This window comes from Pipra filicauda, unplaced genomic scaffold (assembly GCF_003945595.2).
Source record: "Pipra filicauda isolate LSUMZ 115617 unplaced genomic scaffold, ASM394559v2 scaffold128_size5466820_pilon, whole genome shotgun sequence".
NCBI lineage: Eukaryota > Metazoa > Chordata > Aves > Passeriformes > Pipridae > Pipra > Pipra filicauda.
Window position 1 is genome coordinate 3,331,615 of NW_024103751.1, and position 21,654 is coordinate 3,353,268.

Consider the following 21,654-nt stretch of genomic DNA (forward strand, 5'->3'; position numbering starts at 1 on the left):
TGACGTGGCATGCTGACACTCTGCAGCTGTGCAATACTGAAGTTACTTGTGTATTTCAATGTAGGATCCTTGCACTGAGTCTGTCCACTTACACCACTTATGTCTCCGTACACCAGCTTTATGTACCTCTTCATGTGGACTCCGCCCTCCGCACTGGAAACACGGATCGCACTCTCTGACCACCAGTTAGATCACCTGCGGAGGCCACGGAGCTGATGAGCTTCCCATGGGTCTCCCCACATTAGCGCAGCCGGGGAGTGGAGTTCTCCGCACGGCTTCCAGGCAGGAGCGTCCCCGCCTTCCCGCCCCGCCTCGGCTGCCATGGAGAGCCGCCAGCAGCAGCGATCGCCGGCGCTGCCCGAACTAAAGATGGCGAAGGGAACTAAAGATGGGGGGAAGGAAAGGGGAAGAACCGCCCGGCTGCCCGTGGGCCCTCAGCAAAGATGGCGGGACAGGCGTCCATGTATGGCAGGCGAGGGTCAGCACCGTTACACGCTTCACTTCCGGGTGCGCGGCAGCGGGCGCCATATTGTCTTGTCCGTGAAGACGAGAAGCGAGAGCGGGGGTAGCGCGGCCGCGGAGCGGCGGCACCGGCGGCGGGAGGCGGGGGAGAGCGTAAGTAGCGGGGCGGGCTGTGCTCGCCAGCGCTTCCGGGGGGCACGCGGGTGTCGCTGACCCGATCTTCCCCCTTCGCTCTTCCTCCGAGCCGAGCCGAGCCGGGAGGGCGCCGCGCGCCGCGGCGGCGGCAGCCGCTCGCCAGGCGTGAGGAACTGGCAGCACTGCCAGCGGGAACCAGCGGCCTGGACGAGAAGGGACGAGCCTAGAGCCGCTCGCCCTCCCCCGCCGCCCCCCGGGGTGGGGGGGGCGGTGCACTGCGCATGCGCGGCGGGGGGGGCCGGCGGGACCCCCTCGGGATCCCCGTGCTGTGCCCCCCCCGCCCCGGGGTCCCGGTGGGCACGGGCCGCCGCCCGCACTGCGCATGCCCCGGGGCCGCCCCGGCACGGGGCACCAGGAGAGGCCGGAGCGGAGCGCGCGGCCCGCGGGGACAGGGATTCCGGGAGTCTGGGATGCTGGGAGCGCGCACCCGGCCCGGCCGTGCCGGAGGAGCCGCCGGGTGCGCAGGGGAGAGTGTTCGCTTGTTTTAGCCGGTAACCCAGTTAGGGAAGCAACATGTGCACCGGGATTCCGTAGTTGGCTGTGTCAGCAGCTTGGCTCCTGCGGATGAAATGTATTTGCGGGATATTTGTGCTGTTTCATGCGTTTCGTGGCCGTTCCTGAGTTCGTTCCACTGGAGGGCTCCAGAGAACTAAAATTTAACAATATCCTCACACGCAGCAGCAATTTTAAGATACCTGGACCTGGTTCAGTAGGCTGGCAAATGGATCCTCAGACACACCACGGGATTGGAAGACTTTTTGGTTTCAGCACTCCCCACGCTGATTTTCTGTACTTCTTTAGACAATCCCACAGAGTTGTTGAAGTGAAGTTTGATGGGATGTGCTAGGCTTTACGGTTAAGGATGGAGCCACAAAAATGGTCAGAGGGCTGGAGTCCCTCTCCTATGAAGACAGGTGATGAGAATTGGGATTGTTCAGTCTGGAGAAGTGAAGGCTCCAGGGATATCTTGCTGTGGCCTTTCAGTACCTAAAGGGGCTGAATAAGAAAAAATGGGGAAAGATTTGTTACCAGGGCCCAGGACAAGGGTCAACAGTTTTAAACTGAAATATAGCTTTAGACTGGGTATAAGGAAAAAATTTTATATTATAAGAGTGATGAGAGAGTGGAACAGGTTTTCCAAAGAAGCTATGTGCCCCATGATTGGAAATGTTTAAGATCAGGTTGAGTAGAGCTTTCAGCAGCCTCGTTTCTTCCAGGATGTTGGACTAGGTGGTCTTTGAAGGTCCCTTGCAACCCAAACCATTGGATGATTCTATGATGTGCTACCCCAGCTGAAATTTACCATGTTTCTGGAACAAATTACAGAGTGTTCATCCACCTTGGTGTTGTTCATTTCTTCTCTTAGGCTTATACCTGTAAATCTTTTCAAGCAAACAACTTTATTGGAAGGTGTGGGATACAGTGATAAAGTGTTACCCTAAAGGATTTGTTTTAAGACACAGGGTCAGCTACCTTTCAAAGGTGGGGGAATGGTGGTCTTCAAAGCATGAGGCGCATCTGCATAAGGCAGACAGTGTTCAAACATCATTTTACCAAGACAGGGTTACAATAGCAGTCCAGCCAAACTGTTGTACTGTTGGTAGGAGTAAGAAACCCCTTTCGAATTTTGAGGTTAAGCTGCACTAAAGGTGGTGCCTCTTGTGGGTGTTATAAATGCTGCAGCTCCCCTGACTGTGGAACAGAGGAGGAACTGAGGGCCTCAGATTTGTCCAGGGACAAGTCGGTGGGATTACTGACCATTCAGTGACAAATCAGAAGACAAGCCTCTTGAGTTCTAAATTGTTTGGTACAGCAGCAAACCTTGTGTCACCTCTGCTATTATGTCATTACAAGATTTCCTGTATTGTCCTTGTCCCATGGCAATGCAAACTCCTGCTCTGATAAGAGTGGTTTCTCCTCTTTTGGCAGGGTTTAAGAGTCCACAAATTTAGCACAGTTCTGCAATTTTTGGGGGGATAACCTACCTCATAAGCTGTAGTGGTAGAGTGGAGTCATAGCCATGTTTGATTTTTAGTTAGGTGCAGGATTATGTAAAGATACAATGGAGACAGAAGTGTCCAGTCTCACTTCTTTTCATGACTGAGGTATGTTGTGATCGTAAATCTGCCTTTGGTGACACGTAATACTGTGGGTAGGTGCTATTAAGCATTTTTACTTTCATCACTAGCTGGTCCTTCTTCAGTAAATGACAACTGTATTTATCACTGGGGGCAATACCTGCTCATAACCAGCGAGAAATAGTTGTTTACTTGCTTAGTTATTGGTACTATAAATTTTTTGAGCAGAGCATGTTGATCAAGGAGGAAGTTGCAGATGGACAGTTCACTTTCGGGGAAAAAAATAATGCTGTGTTATGTGGCTAATTGAAAATCTAGCATCAGGACTTCCAGCAGAATGATACACGAAAAAAATGAGATCAAGACTTCTTTTTTTTTTTTCCCCCCAAACCCAAGAGATCTTTGACTTAAACTACTGAAGTTATTATGATGTTTCTGTGGTAGTAAATATTCTAGCAGTGGGTTTGGTGCTTTATGATAATCAGAACGTGTTTGTCCTTATGTCTTTGATATACAAAAAATAAGGAAATGATACCTGACTTGCCAATATCTGGTCTTTTTGTTCTTTTTAAAGAGTTGGCTTCAGCTCAGTGGATATGTGGATTTAAGTTTGAAATAACAGACCTTGGAAGCTATACTGTTTGAATGACTCACTGAAGAAGATTTCATAGTACCTTTTTTTTTCTTTTTTTTTTTTTTTTTTTTTTTAATTTGGCCCTTGTTCAGCCTACTTCATCTTGGTAGCACTGTAAATATTAGTCAGATGTGCTGACATGTGAACCAGGTTCTGGAAAACTTCATAGGTACCGAACCAGCTGTTTTCATCAGTTCTTTTTCTTGTTCTGTATTTTGGATCTTGGTTACACGTTTGGAAAGCCTCTATTCTTCAATTTTAGAAAGAACAGTTCTGATGTTCAGAAATGCAGTGGAGTAATTGAAGTTGACTTCCACCATTTTAGTGATACACAGCTGTAAATGGGCTGGAAGAATTTTACACGATTTTTGACTGGATGTCTTGCTACAGATGCCAGCAGGCACATTGGTGTAGCTTCTCGTCCTCAGGAGAAGAAAAGATGGGCATTAAATGCCTGCAACAATTTCGGGTGGTGCTGTAGATGATGTCTTTGCCAAAAAAGTGTGATGGGTGAAACAGAGTAGCAGGAAAGACAGTTACTTTAACTTTTTCTGATTTATTGCAGACTTAACTCATTCCACAAATATTTAATTTTCTAATCAGTAGCTGAGTATAATATAGTAGTAAATATTAATTCTCCCAAATAAAATGGAAGCTGGTTTTGTCTGAGTGATGGCATGCAGTTGTTCTGACTCTGAATGTGTCTCTGCAGCCCCTCTATAGTAACTTATAGGGTTTGTTCCTATCCGACTGCATAGAATGCAGTGCTTTTCCACACTGCCAGATCTTTTCAGCTTCAGAGGTGTTCTGAATTACCTGGGTCTCCCATGTCAAGACCCCCACATGATAATTCTTGTGACACCCTTTCTGCATTAAATTATTCTTTTTGGAAGGGGTGCTCCTTTTGGTATGTGAGGCCATTTACCTTTGCAGTTCTCTCTTCAGCCACATCTGTTATGTACGGATTCTTACAGAAAAGTATCCTTTATTCCAGTGGCACAGTCATGGAAGAAGTGCTGAATTTATGTTTCCTTCCAGTTTGGAGTACATTGAGATAGATGTTCTTGGAGTCTGTACTTTATTGACTTCAGATTCCATCTCAGTTAGATATTGATAATACCATGGATGAGCTACTCTATGTTGCATGTTTGAGAGAAACATGTGAACTGTTGGTGTATCCCTAGAGTATTTATCCATTAGTCCTTCCAACCTCATCAGTGATGTCTGTGCTATCATGACCCTCTTGAAGCAATAGCGTAGTGGCAGGAAGGGGAGGGGGAAACATCCCCCAGACAACACTTGAGCTTGAACTCTTGGAGGTACTGGTCTGATTCCTGTCTTTTTATTAACTGCTTTGCTCCAGGTGTTGTGAAGGTATGATTTGATTTATCCTGTTTGCAACTGAACCGTTCCACAGAATTCATCATGGAAGCTCATCATAAGCCTTCAGTCACTGTGCTAAAACTCCACAGAGTCAGTAACAACTATCTTGAATGAAAGGAAAAGGTCTTACATTAGAATAAGGTGCTCATGCGAAAGATCTGTGGATTCCAAGGAGCTCTGCTTCTGAGACATCTCCATTTTCCTTTAAATCCATGTCCACAGACTATGAGATGCTTTTGAGGTCCTTCTCAAGGTGTGATGTGGATGACTTCTGTGGTCCAGGAATTCTACAAAGAGCATCAAATAGAGACTGATGTGCCTTTGCTGCTTGTGCTGTCTTAAGCTCACACCAAGAGATTACCTAGCTAGTGAAGCTGATTATATAATATTAATTTGTTTCCAAACCAGTACTTGCAGTTTATGACAAACCAGGACTCCTGTCCCTTGCGGTCTTTCCCTTCAACTACTCTGTAAACCTAAATATAGTCAAAAAGTCATGGCTGCACTGGCAGATTATCTTAGAGGAGATGGGACATCTGCTTGTTTGTTTTGGTTTTGGTTTTTTTACCTGGATATCTGACCTATGAATGGAGTATCAAAAAGGAGTGTGTTGTCTTTAAACCCTGGGGTGCCAAGACTAGCTGTGTAGGGGTTCTCCAAGTGTGCAGGATGGCCTGCAGTTTCAGCTTCTTTGTTTATTTAGATAATGAATACTTCTTTGCTAAAGTGCAATGGCTGTTTGGAATGCCTGCAAGACAAGATCTTAAGTCATTAGAAAAACTTCTGCAGCCATGTATTGGAGCTCAGTTTACAAGTAAAACTTGTTAGGCCATCCTGTGTCATATATTGACCTACTCTTCAGGAGTGATGTGTCCTGTGATCAGAAAGGTGATGCAGCAGCCTCCCCAGAAATCACTTGATTATTGGCTGTGGTTCTGTAGGTTCCAGAGTTATTAGTCCACCTGTCTACAGGGTTGAATAAACTGGACTGCCGGATGCTGAAGATCTGGTCAATTGATGTTGATGTCTGATGTAGGAGTTCCCAGCCCGGATGTCCAGCTCATGACACTGCAGAAGGTGCATGCCACTCTCCTCCTGGGGACAGCCTGAGTCCTAGGCTATCTCCTGATTTCCTGGGAGTCGAGTTAGTCTAGCTTCTAACAAATACCTTATTTAATTTCATCTTCCAAAGAATACTTGTTGCTCATTGCTAAAATATTTGACTTCCATGAATTTCCTGGAAAGTCATTCAGAATCTCCATATCTCTGCTGCAGAAGCCTTGGATGTTTGAGGTATTCTGCATAGTTTGGATTTTGTGTAACATTCATGTTGAGGAGAAGGATATTGTCACAGTAATGGGAATTTCTTAGAAATAGCAAGGAAGTGTCTGCAGGAAGTCCTCATCTGGGCAGCTAGGTGTGGTTAATTATCTTCCTGGTGGCCTTCTGGAGTGGAACTTCCTAACTTCCTAAGTCTTTGTCCTTTTTGTCTTGGACTAGCTGCATGAATTGGAGCAATTCAGATTATCCATTAGCTGTAATAAATTGATAAAAAAGATATTGATTATCTTTTCAGGGGAAATGTCTTGGCTTTTTCAGTTCTAATGCAGCTAATGTCATAAGGCATGTAAGGAAGATAGTATCTCCAGGATAACAAGAAGGCTTTGTCTTTTGTCATTCACAGAACTGAGTCTTGACTGCTCCTTTCCATCCTTGAGAGGTCAGGGCATAGCTACCTCTGCACAGGCACATTTGGACTGGATAACAGATTTTATGAGCTTACACTATGAAACTGCCGAGGTAGATTTAGTTGTTTGAGGAATCTGAGTGAATCTGTTAGAGCTCAAGGGCTGTTGGCGGCCTTGTCTTATAAATGGCCCCATCTTTGATAGCAGTGGGCAGTGAGCTGCAGGGGCCCTCACCAAGCACTGTGCCATTGGGAAATTCTCAGGAAACCATGCTCTTCTGAACAGGTTGCGTTTCTATTGGTGTCAAAATCTAATTTGCTTTAAGATAACTGTTTTGTGGGAAGTGCTGGGAGGAGTCTCCCAGAGCTAAAGGTGAGCTTGTGAATTATCGCTCAAAACTGTGTTTACTGGTAAGTACCTTCTAATTGTATGCTTTTCAGTGTGTGATGTGTCTGGACATATCATACAACTGCATCAGAAAATATGTTATGCAAAAAAATGGACAGATTGAAGGAGATGCCTTTTTTCCTCTAAAAGAAAAGTTAACACTGAGAGGTAATCCGTAGCTGAGCTGAAGTCACAATCAAGGAGAGGAGTGGAAAGGTGCATTTTAAAATATCTGTTCTTTCTCTGTCTTTACCCAACAAAAAGTTAGGTTCAATACTGTAGTAGAGAGTTTGACAACAAGTTTAAATTTCTTCCGAGTGCTGTTGGCTCTCGGAAGTTGCTGGAGATCAAGGTAAGTCCTATCTATGTTGCTGTCTCAGCTTTTATCATTAGCAGGGGAGCCTTCCCCAGCAGTCCTCTCAAGGGTGGCACTTTTCATACCAGTAATTTGCTTTAATAAAACTTCAAGAGATCCTGGTCCAGCCTTTGAATAGGAGAGTTTTTTTTTTTTAAATAAGCAACATGCAAAAGAACCTATTTCAGCATGTTTGCTCTTAAAAACTCCAGCAAAATTTTGAGATACCACATGAACTTTTCATAATAAATTAAGTACGTGTAACTGAAATTAGATGCGAGTTGATGAGGTGTTTTGCTCATGTGATTGTGCTTCTGTACAAAACAAGAAGAATTCTGAATTGGCTTCTGTTTCTTCATTGGTAAACAGATTTTTAATAGATTCAGGTTCCTGTTCCTCAGGGAATGGCTCTTGAAGCACCAATAAATGTTCTTTTGTTTGTTTGTATTTGCTAGTGAGAGAGAGAGAGAAAGCAAAAAAAGGCTATGTCCAGTTGAATTGGAGGGTAGAACAGCTAACTAAAAAAACCTTTACCCATCATCATGAAGGAGGGTAGTAGCTGCGTTTGCCTTTGTAATTAGGTACCTGTAAAATGGATCCATTCTTTGAACCTGTTTGCTTTTCAAACCTGTTGTGTGCAGTAATGATGTCAGAACCAGTATGTCCTAATGACTTCTCAGTTGATGTACCCCTCCGTCAGTGTCTTGTTTGAATTGAGTAGATTTTAGCCAGTATTCATCTTCCCCTCCCCCCACCCCCTTTCAGTGGAAAATAAAGCCTTTCACTGCGATTTGGATGCTCTGCTGTGTATTTGGCCTTGTGTCACTAGTGGGAAATAGGCTTAGAGCTGTCCGTTGTGTAAGGTGAAGCCTCTTTCTTTCAGGTGATACTGATTTGGGAACTTTATAAGGAATTAAAACTTGTGTATAATTGGTGTGACAACAACCTGAGTTAGTGTTGGCAATGCAGATTTTAGTTAGGTGAGAAAGGACATTGATTCTCTTTTCTGCATTATTAATTACTACTTGTGCGTCAGGAAAATAATGTTTGTTTCTTGTCACATACATTAGTACAAGAGGTTTCAGCTGTTTCAAGCCTTCAAGTTACTGATTTGTTGGGAAAGAGACACTGTTTGTTGGTTTTGGGTTTGTTTCCTCCTTCCCCACCTCAGTACTGGGGGTGAATCCCTTGCAGTAGTTTTAAAATTACTGAGAACAAGCTCCGTTTTCTTAATTGTGTTTTGTGGGTTCTTTTTGAAGGAGTTTGTGCCCTTTCCAATATGTGGCACTGAGGTTCAAAAGTGTTTTGGTAACTCACACATCTGGTTTGTTCATTATTGTATGACTTGGCTTGGTCTGTTTTTATTTTTGACATCTTTAAAATAGCATCACTAGCAAAGGAAACAGTCAGTGATGTCTGATGGGACAATACCGATATTCTGTTGAAAAGTTCTTGTATACTCAGTAAAGTTTCACAAGCAGAATACAAAGTTACATTACTTTTGTGTTAAAAAGAGTAACATCAAATAGCCTAAGTTCTTGTTTAGTTACCTTTTAGTACATGATAACTGAAAATGAAGAGCTAAAGCCAGGGGCCTTTTTGCCTCTGAAACTTAAAAGCAGATGAAACCATTAAACACTGCAGTGCTTAGCAAAACAGTTTTTGAAGGTGATAAACCATCTTTAAATGCCTACCGCCTCCCTGTAGTAAGTGCAAAAAATTATATCAAGTACCTTTTTCATGTTTACCTTTTACTGGTTGATGAAAACTTGGAAAAAATGCAGGAAAACAAGTGGAGAACAAAAAAGCAGGAGAGTCTGTTTCTCAGAAAATGATGGTGTTCTGTTGTTCCAGGTCACCACATAGATAGAGACCTTAGAACAAACCTCTTCTGTTCACTGGCTCTGAGCAGTGCATTCTAAAATACATCATTTAGTCTTCAATACTTAAATATTTGGTAACATGAGGTCTTCTCTTTTAGCCCGTATATGTTAAGGTTAGTTTTATAAACATTTTAAGATGTTAATTTTATTCCTTCCATGTCCAGTTCCTGTTTCTGTAAAAACATGTTGCTCAGTAACCAAGATGGGTTGAAATAAACAGAAAATTAGAAATACTTTTTGGCCAGTTTTCACGTGATATTTGAAAAAGGACTTCTGCATGTATAGTTGCATAAAAAAAGTGATGTCACTGCGTAAGCATTTGTGTGGTACATATTTCTGATTAGTAAAGAATGTTTTTATACTGAATTTGATAATAAATTGTGTACTTGAAAGCCAGCATCTTTTATAGTTGCCAATCTACGAAAAATCAACATTTTTTCAGGAAAACAGTAAAGGTACAAATGCAATACAGAATTAAAAGCTTTCAAATACAGTTGACAAACTAAAATTATCAGTTTCAAGTGGCAGTGATTTTAAATTGGTCTGCTCTGGATGGCATAAATTGAATTAATCAAATGTTGAAGTTCTTCAAGGTATTATACTGTTGTTGCTGTCTTGTCATACTGTTGTGCATCAAAATAGAAACCAGCTCCATGCCTTGACCTATTGCTTTGCACTTCCCCACCTGATTTCTCTTCCCAGAATAGCAGTAATAAGGTGAAATAATCTCTCTAGCGAAAGTTGAAGACTGGGGGCCATATTATATTGCAGAGCCCTGGAGAAGCAGCTATGTGTGCTAACAACTAAAACCCAACTGCGTTTTTCAGTCTGGCCGGGAAGCCAGCTGGCACTGAGTGAAAGCCTCTGATCTTCCAACCAGAATGGACTTGTTCTAAGTGCCCACTGGGTCTCAGGTCCGTGCTGACACCTGAAATGTGCTTGGGAGCAGCCCAGAGGAGTGCTGGGTGGCCTGGGGTCAGTGCTGTTCTGTAATGGTGGAATGGTGGGGTCCTCCAGCACCACTTCCCTTGGACTTGGCCTCAGTGTCCTAGGGCATGGTAACTTGCTGACAGCGAAGCCAGGAGGGGACTGAATGCTGCTGCTGTCGAAGGTCACTGTCTTCTGTGTCTCTTAGTCACCATTTCGGATGCCAGTTGATGCAGCTGCAATGTAATTTATCTCCCCCACAAAATTTATTTGAATACCTTTTAAAATAATAAGGCAGTTGCTGTCTTGAACACAGGTTATGCTGAGATGTGGAGGCATTTGTTACCTTGGACCTTCTTAATGATCTAAAGTGGTACTTCAGTTTGTCCACAGTGAGGATCAAGGCCTGAGAATAAAAAAATAAAGGTCAGAATACTAAGCATCCATTTCAGTTGAGAAACAGATACGTAATTGTGTTAGCTAGAACATGTTAAAAAAAAAAATCCAGAATGCCTAAGATTTTAGGACAGAGATAGAGCCAGTTCAGTAAAAATAAATCTCATCTGATCCTATCAAGTAAATCTGTGTGTAGGAGGTTCCAATTCAGTTGAATTTGTAGAGGTGCTTTTAATATTATTACACTTTCATAAGAGAAATTAATATTTAACAGTTTAAGAATTTTTTTTTGCATTCAGTTATATGCAAAGCTGTCTCTCACATTATTAGTGAAACAATTTAAACCCTTTGCTGAGTTTATTTTAGTGTAATTTCACAAACTTGTTGCAACATACCATGTATGGAGATAAGAAAGTGCTACCAGAATGACTGAAATATATTTTTATTTTTGCTGGTGTGATTTAACAGCTAGAAACAAAGAGAGCAGCACCGTGAAGCTGTGCAGTGCAGTGGTAGTCTTGAACCCCAATTGTTACAAATTTAAGATGTAAACAAGTTTATTTTGACAACTGAAAGAATTTGTATTCTGAGTGGGAAGATGAACTGAGAGGAGATAGAAACAGTTACCTCTTTCTTATGTTAGGGTGAAAATAGTATGAGAGGTTACTTGTTCATACATATGAAATACGTATATATCAATACCCAGAGAGCTAGTTGTGGCAAGGCCAGCTTAAATGTTGCTTTAAGTGCATTAGTAGCTACCCTTACACTCAACTGGTGTAAGAAAGTTAATTTCTTAGGTACAGATGAAAATTAAAAAAAAAAAAGAAAAAGAGAGACAAAAGAAAGGGCAGGGTCTGCAGTTATTAAAGGTTTGAATATCATAAAAATATAAGTGAAATGGGAAAGAGCCACCATACTTTATTTGTCAGGGAAAGATAAAGAAAATAATAAAGTAGGTTTAGCCCAGTGTTCCCCCATGGCCAAAGTTGAACCAGTCGTATTTAAAGCCCCCTCAAAAAAAGGCATTTGCAACTGAATATTTCAGAGCCATGCATGTGTAATTTTTGTGCAGTGTTGAAAGTAAGTGGTCTCAAAGGTGATCTACAGTTTTTTAAGATAAAAGATTTAATTTGACAGAAGTTTGCAACATACGAGCTTGCGTTCCTCTCTGCATGGCCCCCGATGTTACACGTACAGCTCTTTGTGTTGTGCAGTTCTGTCTAGTGATGCTTTCTTCCTATGTAGTCATGCAGTTATTTATGTAAGTGGATAAGCACTAAGCACAAGATGCTTTTGCAAGCAAGATCCACTGTAATTGCTTTCTCTGCCTGCCGAAAGCGGGCTCTGTCTGGGGTCTGCATGTGTCCCGCTCTGTAGGAGCGGCTGGGGTTGTGTTCCTGGCTGGCCACCCAAGTAGCACTGGCTACTTTGAACTGGTTTGGTCTGAAGCAGACAGGCTCTATTAATCTATTCTGTATCACACTTGGCTGTGAGCCACGACTAGGTCTTGTATGCTGCTCCTGTGACCTCAGGGAACGAATTTTTGTCTTTCTTTTAAGTTTGGAGCATTTGAAACAACCTACATGGTTGATGTTTTAATGGCATGTGCTCAAGGATTGTATGTTAAATTCCATGAGGATATATTTATTGAGTGGGAAGCCTGTTGAGAAGTTCTTAACAGACTGGGTAGGACAGAGGGAGTCACACTCAGTGTGTTCCTACCCATACTGGGTTTTGGGAACAGCTTCTGGAGAGAAGTGTTCCCAGAACCATGCCAAGTCTTTGCCTTCAGAAAAGCTGTTTGGAGCAACGTAGGTAGCCACTGTCAAGTCCTCCATGTGTGGCAGGTCAGGTGTGCACCAGAGGTATGAAGGAACTGGAATGCCATTACAGGTGCACCTACCTGGACTGCTACACCTCAGAAAATTCTTGAAAAGCTGGTCCTGGAGGACCACTTACAGCAGGTTGTGGAGCTTTGCTGTCTGAACCTAGGGCTGCTGCTGCCTGCTCAATGAGGATATACAGCACAGCAGAAATTATTTCTCATGATTTTAGGGGACCATGTGGTAATTGTGCAGTCATATTTATTTTTCTTTTTCAGATTTGAAGGAATGTATTATTTAGAAATTATAAGGAGCCTGTACAATGCATAAAATGCATGTCGACACCATCTTGTACCTGTGCAGTTCTCCAGTGCAATCATTAACAATGTGTTTTAGCGTTTGGTGACTTCTGTCTTGCTTAACAGCCTTGCATGACACTTGTATAAAAAAATACACATCTTTTCCCTAAGAAGCAGGCAAAGACATCAAGTAATGCCTTTCATATTTTGACTTGCTTTAAATTGCATTTATTGTCAGATGAGTTCTTGTCTTATAAACTTGTCATATCTCTCTTTGAACATCATTTTGTCGTTAAGTTCGTTGCAAAAATACAGAGAAAGCATACTAGACTTCTGAAATCTTACAGTAATATTTTCAGATATTACTCTAAAGGATGAACCATTTCCTCCAGCTTAAAATATTAAGCCAGCATTGCTTCAGCTTGCTTTGCAAGGCTTAACTATATCTGCAGTTATGTAAGTTTCAGTTATGTGCTATTTCATGGGCATCTATTTAAACATACAACTATTATTTTTAGTTGAAATATAGACTATATAAAGACTTAAAAGATGTGGGATCAAGGTGGACAACCTTGGCAGCAATGGCCTTTGAACCAACAGCAGTGGATGCAGTCATTTCAGCACCAGCAAGATCCGAGTAAGTATATAGAAAGCTTTGTGGATTAATTTTTTTAATCTGTTGTCATTTGAGTTTTTGGATCTTTGTTACAGAGCATGACGCATAGTTGCCCTTTTGTAGCTGCTCTCAAGATAATACATTTATGATACTTTTCAGAACACAAAAAAATAGAAAACATACATTGAGTCCAAATGCTTTCACACCATTAATATATAATATGCAAAACAGAGGCAAGCAGCCTGAGTTATCCTAGACAAATTATCAACATTTAGAGTTCATTTACTTCTACAGAATCTATATCCTTGTCAGTTGTTTAGCCAAGCTGAATAATTTATTTGAGAAAATCTGCTTTTCTATTTGGTACCTGTGTGGCAGAAGTACAGGTATAATGCAGATATATATATATACAGAAAAACTCTCATTGGAAGACTAGTGTGATGTTTGGTTTAGGTTACAATGGTGATACTCATGATCTCTTGTTTGGATTTTTTTTTCCCCACCGAAACCCACCAAACACATTAAACAATAGAACATAATATACCTTAAATTGAGAATGAGGTGACAACAATTCAAAATTTCAAGAGAAATAGAGAAAGGGATAAGGAGCATGGAGGTGTGTATTTAATACTAGGGCAGAGTGATGAGGCACACTGGTTTTACTCTTACTTTAATTTCTGTTAAATTCACTGGAACATTTTCCTGACTTGACAATGAGCAGAAGACACACTAGTATTCTCATTTGAGAGTGAAATTTATTTACTGGTAGGAATGGCAGTAAAGAAAAAAATGGGGGAGAGAACTGTAACATAATATAGCAAGGGTTATACAAAGAGTATACATTGAAAAATCATTTTGTAACTCTGTATCTTCCTTGCACTCAAGTCTTCATTAATTTAGAATTTAAGGCTATGTATATTTATTTCTGATGTCAAAATTAGCTCACTTATGAAAAAAAGTGCATTACTGCCACCCATTCAGTGCTAATGTGAACCTAAAAATAATATGCCTTATGGCATTTTGAACATGTGCAGAGAAACTCTACTTCAGCAAGTCCGTACGCTGACATTTGCTTTGTTTCTTTTACTGTACACTGTGAATAAGTTTTAATGGTGCTCACGGTACTTGCTGAAGGTAAATGTTGCCCATTTCTCCCGAGCAATAAGACCTGTAATTAAAAAGCAGTGTTAAACTGTATTAAACTGTTACCGTGAATTGTAACCTTTTTAATTTCCTCTGTTTATTTTAGGCCAAATTGACTGGGCTGCATTAGCTCAAGCATGGATTGCTCAACGAGAAGCCTCAGGGCAACAGAATGTAGTGGAACAACAAGGAATGATGCCAAACGGACAGGATATTTCAGGAATAGAGTCTGGTCCAAACAACCATAATAATTTTCAGGGGGATCCCAACTTCAACAGAATGTGGCAGCCAGGTTTGTTTTCCCTCCTATTCATTCCTTTTTTTCATGTAATGACATTTTATTCTTGTCAGACATTTTTGGGTGTGAATATGCCCTGTCCCTCAGGTTTTAAGATGCAAAACTACCAGTTGACTAATTAACAAGTATCACAGCTGCTACTTTCCAGTCAGGTGTTCTACAAAATGGGTTACAGTACAGAACAGTTATCAGAAGGGTCTGATGACACAACTCAGTAACAGGTTTATTCTATCCCTGTCGTAGGGATATGAATGTTGTAGAAAGATGGTCTAAATTTCTTTATATATTTATTTCACTGGATCTTATTCTTCTTCTGTGTTACTGAGCTTTTCTTTAGTTTAAGCAGTTATTCTTAATATATAAAAGTAGTCACAGCACACAAAACTGGATGGCTAGCCAAAGTTCTCTTGTATATTTACTCTGTTTCCACAAAGCTTCGTCTTCCCTCTGTATCCTTCCAAGTTTCTTTTTGGACCCAAAAGTCCTTTGCACACTATTAATAAAAAACTAAAATGGCAATCTGAAAACCTAACGGGCAGACAATTGATTTTGAAGGGATTCACGTTCCACAAGTGCAAAGAACATGTGTTGTATGTTACTTGCAAGCTTTCAGGTCAGTTTGAACATGCAGAAAAAAACAGCAAGTAGAAAAACTGTGCTAACACTTTTTAGTTGCTACAGTTATGGATCCCATTAGGATGCAGATGGCAAGCACAGTGAAAATTAGAAAAATGGACTAAAGAACTGGATGGAAGGTAAAAATTAACCTGAGAGGCTAGATATTAATTCTGTTACTGGGGGAAGTTACAAGGTAGCTTTGTCTGTAGGTATCTGTACAGCAGATACAGTTTTCTAAGGAAATCAGCCAAAAAATTATGGCCACATGGACTATTTATTGATTCCTTTGACTCTTTGCATTCTGTTAGCGAGTTGTAACATATTTGAGGGCTTATGACTAGCTTATGCTAGAACCTCTGCTAGGTATTGGACAATCCAAGGAATCGTCCATTATCAAGACACAAGACTTTGGAATGCAGGTTTCAGTGATTGTGCTGTTTACAAAACCATTTGCTTTCCATAGTAGGTGTTTCAAGTCTATTATACAGAAGAATAAAGTAGGTCATTGCTTTGAAAGTTGAAGTAGAGAAGTAGGAGCAGTTTTTTAACAGTTTAAACAACTTGTAAATTCTGTGAAGTCACTGTCACTAAAAATTTTTAAAACCAAATTTACAGCATGTCTACATCTGTCCAATTCTGTCCCTCCACTGCATGTTTTCATTCAGCTACAGCTATTTGTATTTTCTTCATTTAGTTGAAGAAATTATTGGCAGTATAACAGTCTGTAGATGGATGATTCTTTTGAACTTTATTGTCTGTGATGCTGTGAGGAACGTTGTGATAAATACAAGAACACTGAGTGAGTGGTGACTCATGTAAATTATACTAACTTGGTATTGAACTGTATTCTAAATCCTAAACAGAATGGGGAATGCCTCACCAACCCCCTCACCCACCTCCAGACCAGCAGTGGATGACTCCAACCCCAGGTCAAATGGAAATTGTTCCTCCATCTGAAGACAGCAACAGTCAGGACAGTGGGGAATTTACTCCTGACAACAGGCATATATTTAACCAGAACAATCACAACTTTGGGGGACCTCCCGATAACTTTGCAATGGGGCCAGTGAACCAGTTTGACTATCAGGTGAAACATATTTGTTGCTTTAATATTGTAGGCGCGCAGAGTCCCTTCCGTGGATGTGTTCCTCTAATATCATCTAGCGGCGACTTTCATTCTTCAGTTCTACAAACATCTACAGAATCTGTTATCTGCTAAGATACATTTTTCCCAAATACTTTAAAGAAGAGCCTTTGGAGTTTTCAGTTCTGTTCAGAGGCCAAAGAGTTTTATTTTTCTATAGTAGTAATGAGATGGCTGTTGTCTTAAATGTTAAAATGAATCACTGTGTTCCAGTATACAAATTAACATTATGTAGCTTTGTGTTTAAAAAAAAAAAAAAAGAGGAGGAGAAGGAAAAAAAAAAAATAAAGTTCAGAAAGATTTATTTAAATACACTAGATAATGTACGACAGGAAACAGTCCTGTATTTGCAGGGAGATAGACTGGATGATCCATTGATCTTTTCCATATCTATCTACTGTGATTCTTTGAATAAACAATGGTATTTCTAAAGAAGTCCACATCCAATTTTTTTCTTCATTCTGGCATATAACTTGCATAGCATAATAAACCTGTAGGTGGTTTTAGCACTAATAACGGCAGGAGGAATTGCACAAAATCTTTAAACACAAAGCAGTTTTGTATCTTCCCTCTATTTTCAGTATTTTTCTTTCAAAACACTTGATATAAATGACAAACTGTACCTGTTAAAAAAACCTGCATCCTGTTCATAAGCAAACACAAGGGAAGATGGGCAGAAATGTTTTTCTATCTTCTGGGCTGTTTTTTTCTTGTAATTCTGTTGTTCAGCAGTATCGTTAGGTAGTGAACAAATAATTTGCCAATATACTAGTTTATTATAAGAATAGTATTCTTTGTTTACTATTATGGGACAAACTCTTAAAATTAATTTCTCTAAATACTACAGAAAACTTGTTTTTGCAGTGAATAAAAGAGAGATGCTTGACCTGAAATTGTAGTGGGAGAGTGCTTCAGCACTAGTGACTTTAATAGTCAGTAGAACATTTGATGCTATAACTTTCTTCCTAAACACTCTCCTCTTAAATAGTTTCATTAGGCATTTCTGGGCAGCAAACCTTAAAACAAATAACTCCTCTTGTATGCCTCAAGAGTTAAGGCTTTTGGATTGTGTACAGCTTGTCCAGAACCCAGGATCTATACTAAAATGACATAGTTATGAATTTAATATTTTAATCAGCCATACTAATAAGATCCGTGAATGAATACTGGAAAATGCACAGTGGAAAATTCTTTTGTAATGAAAGGTTGAACTTTAAATTTTTGTCCTCATGTTGTAGCTAAAAGGAAGGGCTGCTAACATAGCTAGACTTTTAAATCTTAGTTTTGTATACTCTTCATTTAACTGCATGCTCTGATGCTAAGCTGGCAAGGAACTGATGGAGGCACATGGTGATTATAGGCTTAATGTTTAGCACGATATGAAAGGAGATTGGTTGAAGCCCTTTCAGCTTTGTTAGTATCCCTGCTTAAATCTAAGTTTACTCATTAAGTATTTAAAGGAAACTTGTTTGTGGGGATCACAGTAAAAGAGATTGAGATCTCAGTAGCCTAGAAATCGTGGATTCCTACTTGCATGGATTTTTGTAGACCGACTTGCTCACATGCTGCATTTGGTGTTACCATGTGAAGAAAAATAAACTGCATTACTCTTTCAGCATGGGGCTGCTTTTGGTCCACCTCAAGGTGGATTTCATCCACCTTATTGGCAGCCAGGACCACCAGGACCACCAGGTCCTCCAGCACCTCCTGCACCTACTCAAAATCGAAGGGAAAGACCCTCATTCAGAGATCGGCAGCGTTCACCTATTGCGATGCCTGTGAAGCAGGAGCCTCCACAGATTGGTACATGTTACCCACTCCTTAATGAAAAAATATAAAACTGTGTTTTAGAAAGAATTGCAAAATTTGAAGACCTTTTCTTCTAATGGAAAGTAAAAGAGCAGGGAAAGAAAAAGCCATTGTAAATGGTTTTTTCCCCACGATAAGATGTGTAACTTGTTTGAGTGGGGGAGGTGGAGGGTTTGCTTCTTTGTTTTGCAGGGTTTTTTTGTTCTTTTTGAGGGGGGGGAGGTTTTTTCATCTTGCATAATTGTAAACCTTGCTTATGTAGATGCTGTGAAGCGTAGAACTCTGCCTGCCTGGATTCGAGAGGGCCTGGAAAAGATGGAAAGAGAAAAACAGAAAAAACTGGAAAAAGAGAGAATGGAGCAGCAACGTTCACAGATGTCTAAAAAAGAAAAAAAGGAAAGTGAGGAGGCTGAAGAAGGGGATGGCCCACGGTTACCTCAGAAAAGTAAATTTGTAAGTAGAAGGGTTTGCCTTTTGCTCAGGTTTGTATTTCCTGAAAGGTATCAACTTTTTGGTCTCTTCAAAAGAGAGACTGTGTATTCCTGATTACCTCTTTGGTTTTGTTGCTTGAAGTAAGGTTATGCTGCTACTCTGTTGATAATTACTTGGTGTTTTGAAGTTTTTTATGTCTGAGAGGTAAAATATATTATTTGATCCATAGTAGCAGGAAAACAATGATGAAATTGGCCTTTTCTCCTTTTTTTTTTTTTTTTCCTTTTGGAACATACATAGTCTTTGAAAGCCTGAATTCTAAGTCAGCAGCTGAAAAAATTCAGATACCTGTATTTGCTAAACTGAGCCCATTTAGGGGACCTTGCATTGCCTTCACTGTAGCAGTTATCTTGTTTATAGTGCTAAGTACATGTCTGGCAGTGAACTGACAGCTATGTATTTTCTTAGCTTATGTGGGTAGAGGTACCTGTGTATTTTTTAGGAAACGAGAAAATAAATACTTTTATGATAACTGTAATACAGATTTCAGTACAAAATAAAGCAAGTTGACTATTACAAATAGAAAATAAGGAGCTTGACATCTACGTTTTTCCTGAAATGTACGATGCTGTTCTTGTAGGACAGTGATGAGGAAGATGAAGATGCTGAAAACACAGAAGCTGTAAGTGTTGGGAAAAGCAGCAGGAGTCCATCCCCAGCTCCTCAAGAGGAGCAAAGTGAACCAGAAATGACAGAAGAAGAAAAGGAGTATCAAATGGTATTAATAATGTAGTTCTCACTAAGTGTTTCTGTCTAATTGCTCATATTATTTGCGTATATCAAAATAAACCACTTTTTCCATGCCTGATATTGTCCGTAGAGGTACAGTGCACTCATACAGATATTTGCATGTCTCTTCATAATGCTGTCTTTCTTATAGAATCAAGGATATAGGTTATATAACTCATGTTTAGCGCAATAGTGAAAGAATATAACAACTGTAACTTTTACATTGGTTCTGTTATTTATTCTGTGGTTTTGTTTCACTTGTCGAATATCTGAAAACTTTAGTTATTAAGTGCACCCATCTCAAATCCATGCTTCAACCTTAGTTCATGTGAAAGGGAATGTAAGAAATGTATTCTTGTGAGAAAGAACTAGAAACCTAAGTCCTAGACCAGCAACAGTTTCACTTTGTGTGCAGAACCTTTGTCCTTTGAAATCACAGCTGAATGCTAATTGTACAACTGAAACCTTGTTAATTAAGGCCCTGAATTCTAATAAGTTTGATAAATATATTTTTGTAAAGCATGTGGCCAGACTGAACGTCTTGGAGAACAAGCTACCACTATTTCAATTTTTCTAGTAAATACGTAATAATAAAATCCTATGTAAGTAACCTCTGATGATTTTTGCAGGCAGCATACCAGAGAAATGTGCTCGTTATTTTTTGAAAGAATAAATGGGATCAGTCTAATTACATTTCTGATTTACATATTCATTTGTTGTATGATCTTTGACATTAGGATCAGTGCCCTGGATAGCTGTGTGCAATACATGCAGATACAGTTCACAGTCAAAATACAAACCTGAAAGTTTTGAAATCAGGTCACATTTAAACAGTTTCAATCTTAGGTTTTTTAGTCACGTCTGTTGAAAGAAGTCATTAAATAAAATGTGTAGGAGACTACTTTCATAGCTATCAAAAGAAGTGAAGTCCTACGTATATAATTTGAATTCAGCGTTTATTCAAGATGTTTTGGCCTTTAATTGTATATACCATTTTGTTCAGATGATGCTGACAAAAATGCTGCTGACAGAGATTCTCTTAGACGTCACAAATGAAGAAATCTATTATGTGGCCAAAGATGTTCACCGTAAAGCAACTAAAGGTATGCCAGCCTCTGGGTTTTTGTTTTTTTTTTTTCTTTTTAGTTTCTTCTGCGAATATTCTATATTTGCATGTCTCTAGAACATTTAACCTCCATAGCTCTCCCTCAAGAACAATTCCAGTATAATGCATCCAACTTGGTAGAGTTCCAATCCAGTAATCATGTACTGTTGTCCTGTGCAGTGTATTGTGAGTTGCTTCAGTTATTCCATTTTTTTCATGCAATTCATTTCAGTTAAAATGGTGCCTTGCGTGTCAATGGCTCTTGAGTTGTAGCTGTTTCTTAATACTATCATCTTTATCTCAAGGCTGTTCAGAAGTGAAAAGAGATGAACTTTGAGTCCTCAATTAGTAATTAATTTGCTTTCACTATTAACATGTATTGTATTTACATAACAGATTGTTTTAACGTAACAGAGTTAATCTAAATATGTAACTACTGAAATTGAAAATTCTGTGCAGATGCTGTAACTTGGAAAGTGATTTATGAGTATATATTTGGGTTTTTTCTGTTCACTGTTAATTTGCAGTTAAATTCTAAATCTTCGTGGTCAGAAAATCTGGAAGTGGTTTTAAATGGATGATGCGTTTTTAATGTTTCTTCTCTCCCTCCAAAGAACAGCAATAGTAGTAGATTTAACAATACCATAGACTCATGACTATGAAATCGTGGCTATTTGTGTTAACATGTTGTTCCTGTTGTTGATGTGATACAAAGCTCCTGCAAAACAGCTGGCACAGTCCAGTGCACTGGCTTCCCTCACTGGACTCGGTAAGTATGTTCCTTATTTTTGAGAGGGCTTAAAGGGGGAGTATTGTTCTTGCCTTGCATTTCTAGAAATTGCATTTTGAAACTATATTTTAATTGCCCGGGAGTATGGGTCACTTTCTGATAACTTTATCATTATCAGCACCTTTGTTTGTTTCACAGGTGATCCTACTGATATGTAAGTGGGAGAGTGTTTGGAGTAAAGGACTAGGCAGTTAGTGTCTGGGAATCCTACCCTAATTTTGAAAATATGTAAACCTTTTAGATAAATTTACATTTTGAAGTGTGATAATTTCAGAAGCACACTGCAGTCTTCAAAGAGAGGAATACTGTTTTATATTTTTCTCCTATCTTGATCCATCCAAACCAGAGGGGAAAGTTGATAGAAGAGTAATGTGAAAGTCTATAAATGAAAATATTA

The 21,654-nt window shown here is 40.0% G+C and overlaps 1 protein-coding gene across 1 annotated transcript in view; it reads left to right on the top strand.

Moving 5' to 3' along the window:
* Nucleotides 1-509: 509 nt before the first annotated feature.
* The window catches only part of PNISR (PNN interacting serine and arginine rich protein), a 28,075-nt gene continuing 6,930 nt past the window's right edge, over nt 510-21,654 (top strand). The window contains exons 1-9 of the mRNA XM_027726117.2: nt 510-615; nt 13,032-13,150; nt 14,379-14,564; nt 16,052-16,275; nt 17,949-18,135; nt 18,404-18,594; nt 19,214-19,351; nt 20,366-20,465; nt 21,183-21,236. Coding sequence (XP_027581918.1) covers nt 13,063-13,150; nt 14,379-14,564; nt 16,052-16,275; nt 17,949-18,135; nt 18,404-18,594; nt 19,214-19,351; nt 20,366-20,465; nt 21,183-21,236 — 1,168 coding nt within the window. The 5' untranslated portion in view covers nt 510-615; nt 13,032-13,062. The remainder of the gene's footprint in view (nt 616-13,031; nt 13,151-14,378; nt 14,565-16,051; nt 16,276-17,948; nt 18,136-18,403; nt 18,595-19,213; nt 19,352-20,365; nt 20,466-21,182; nt 21,237-21,654) is intronic.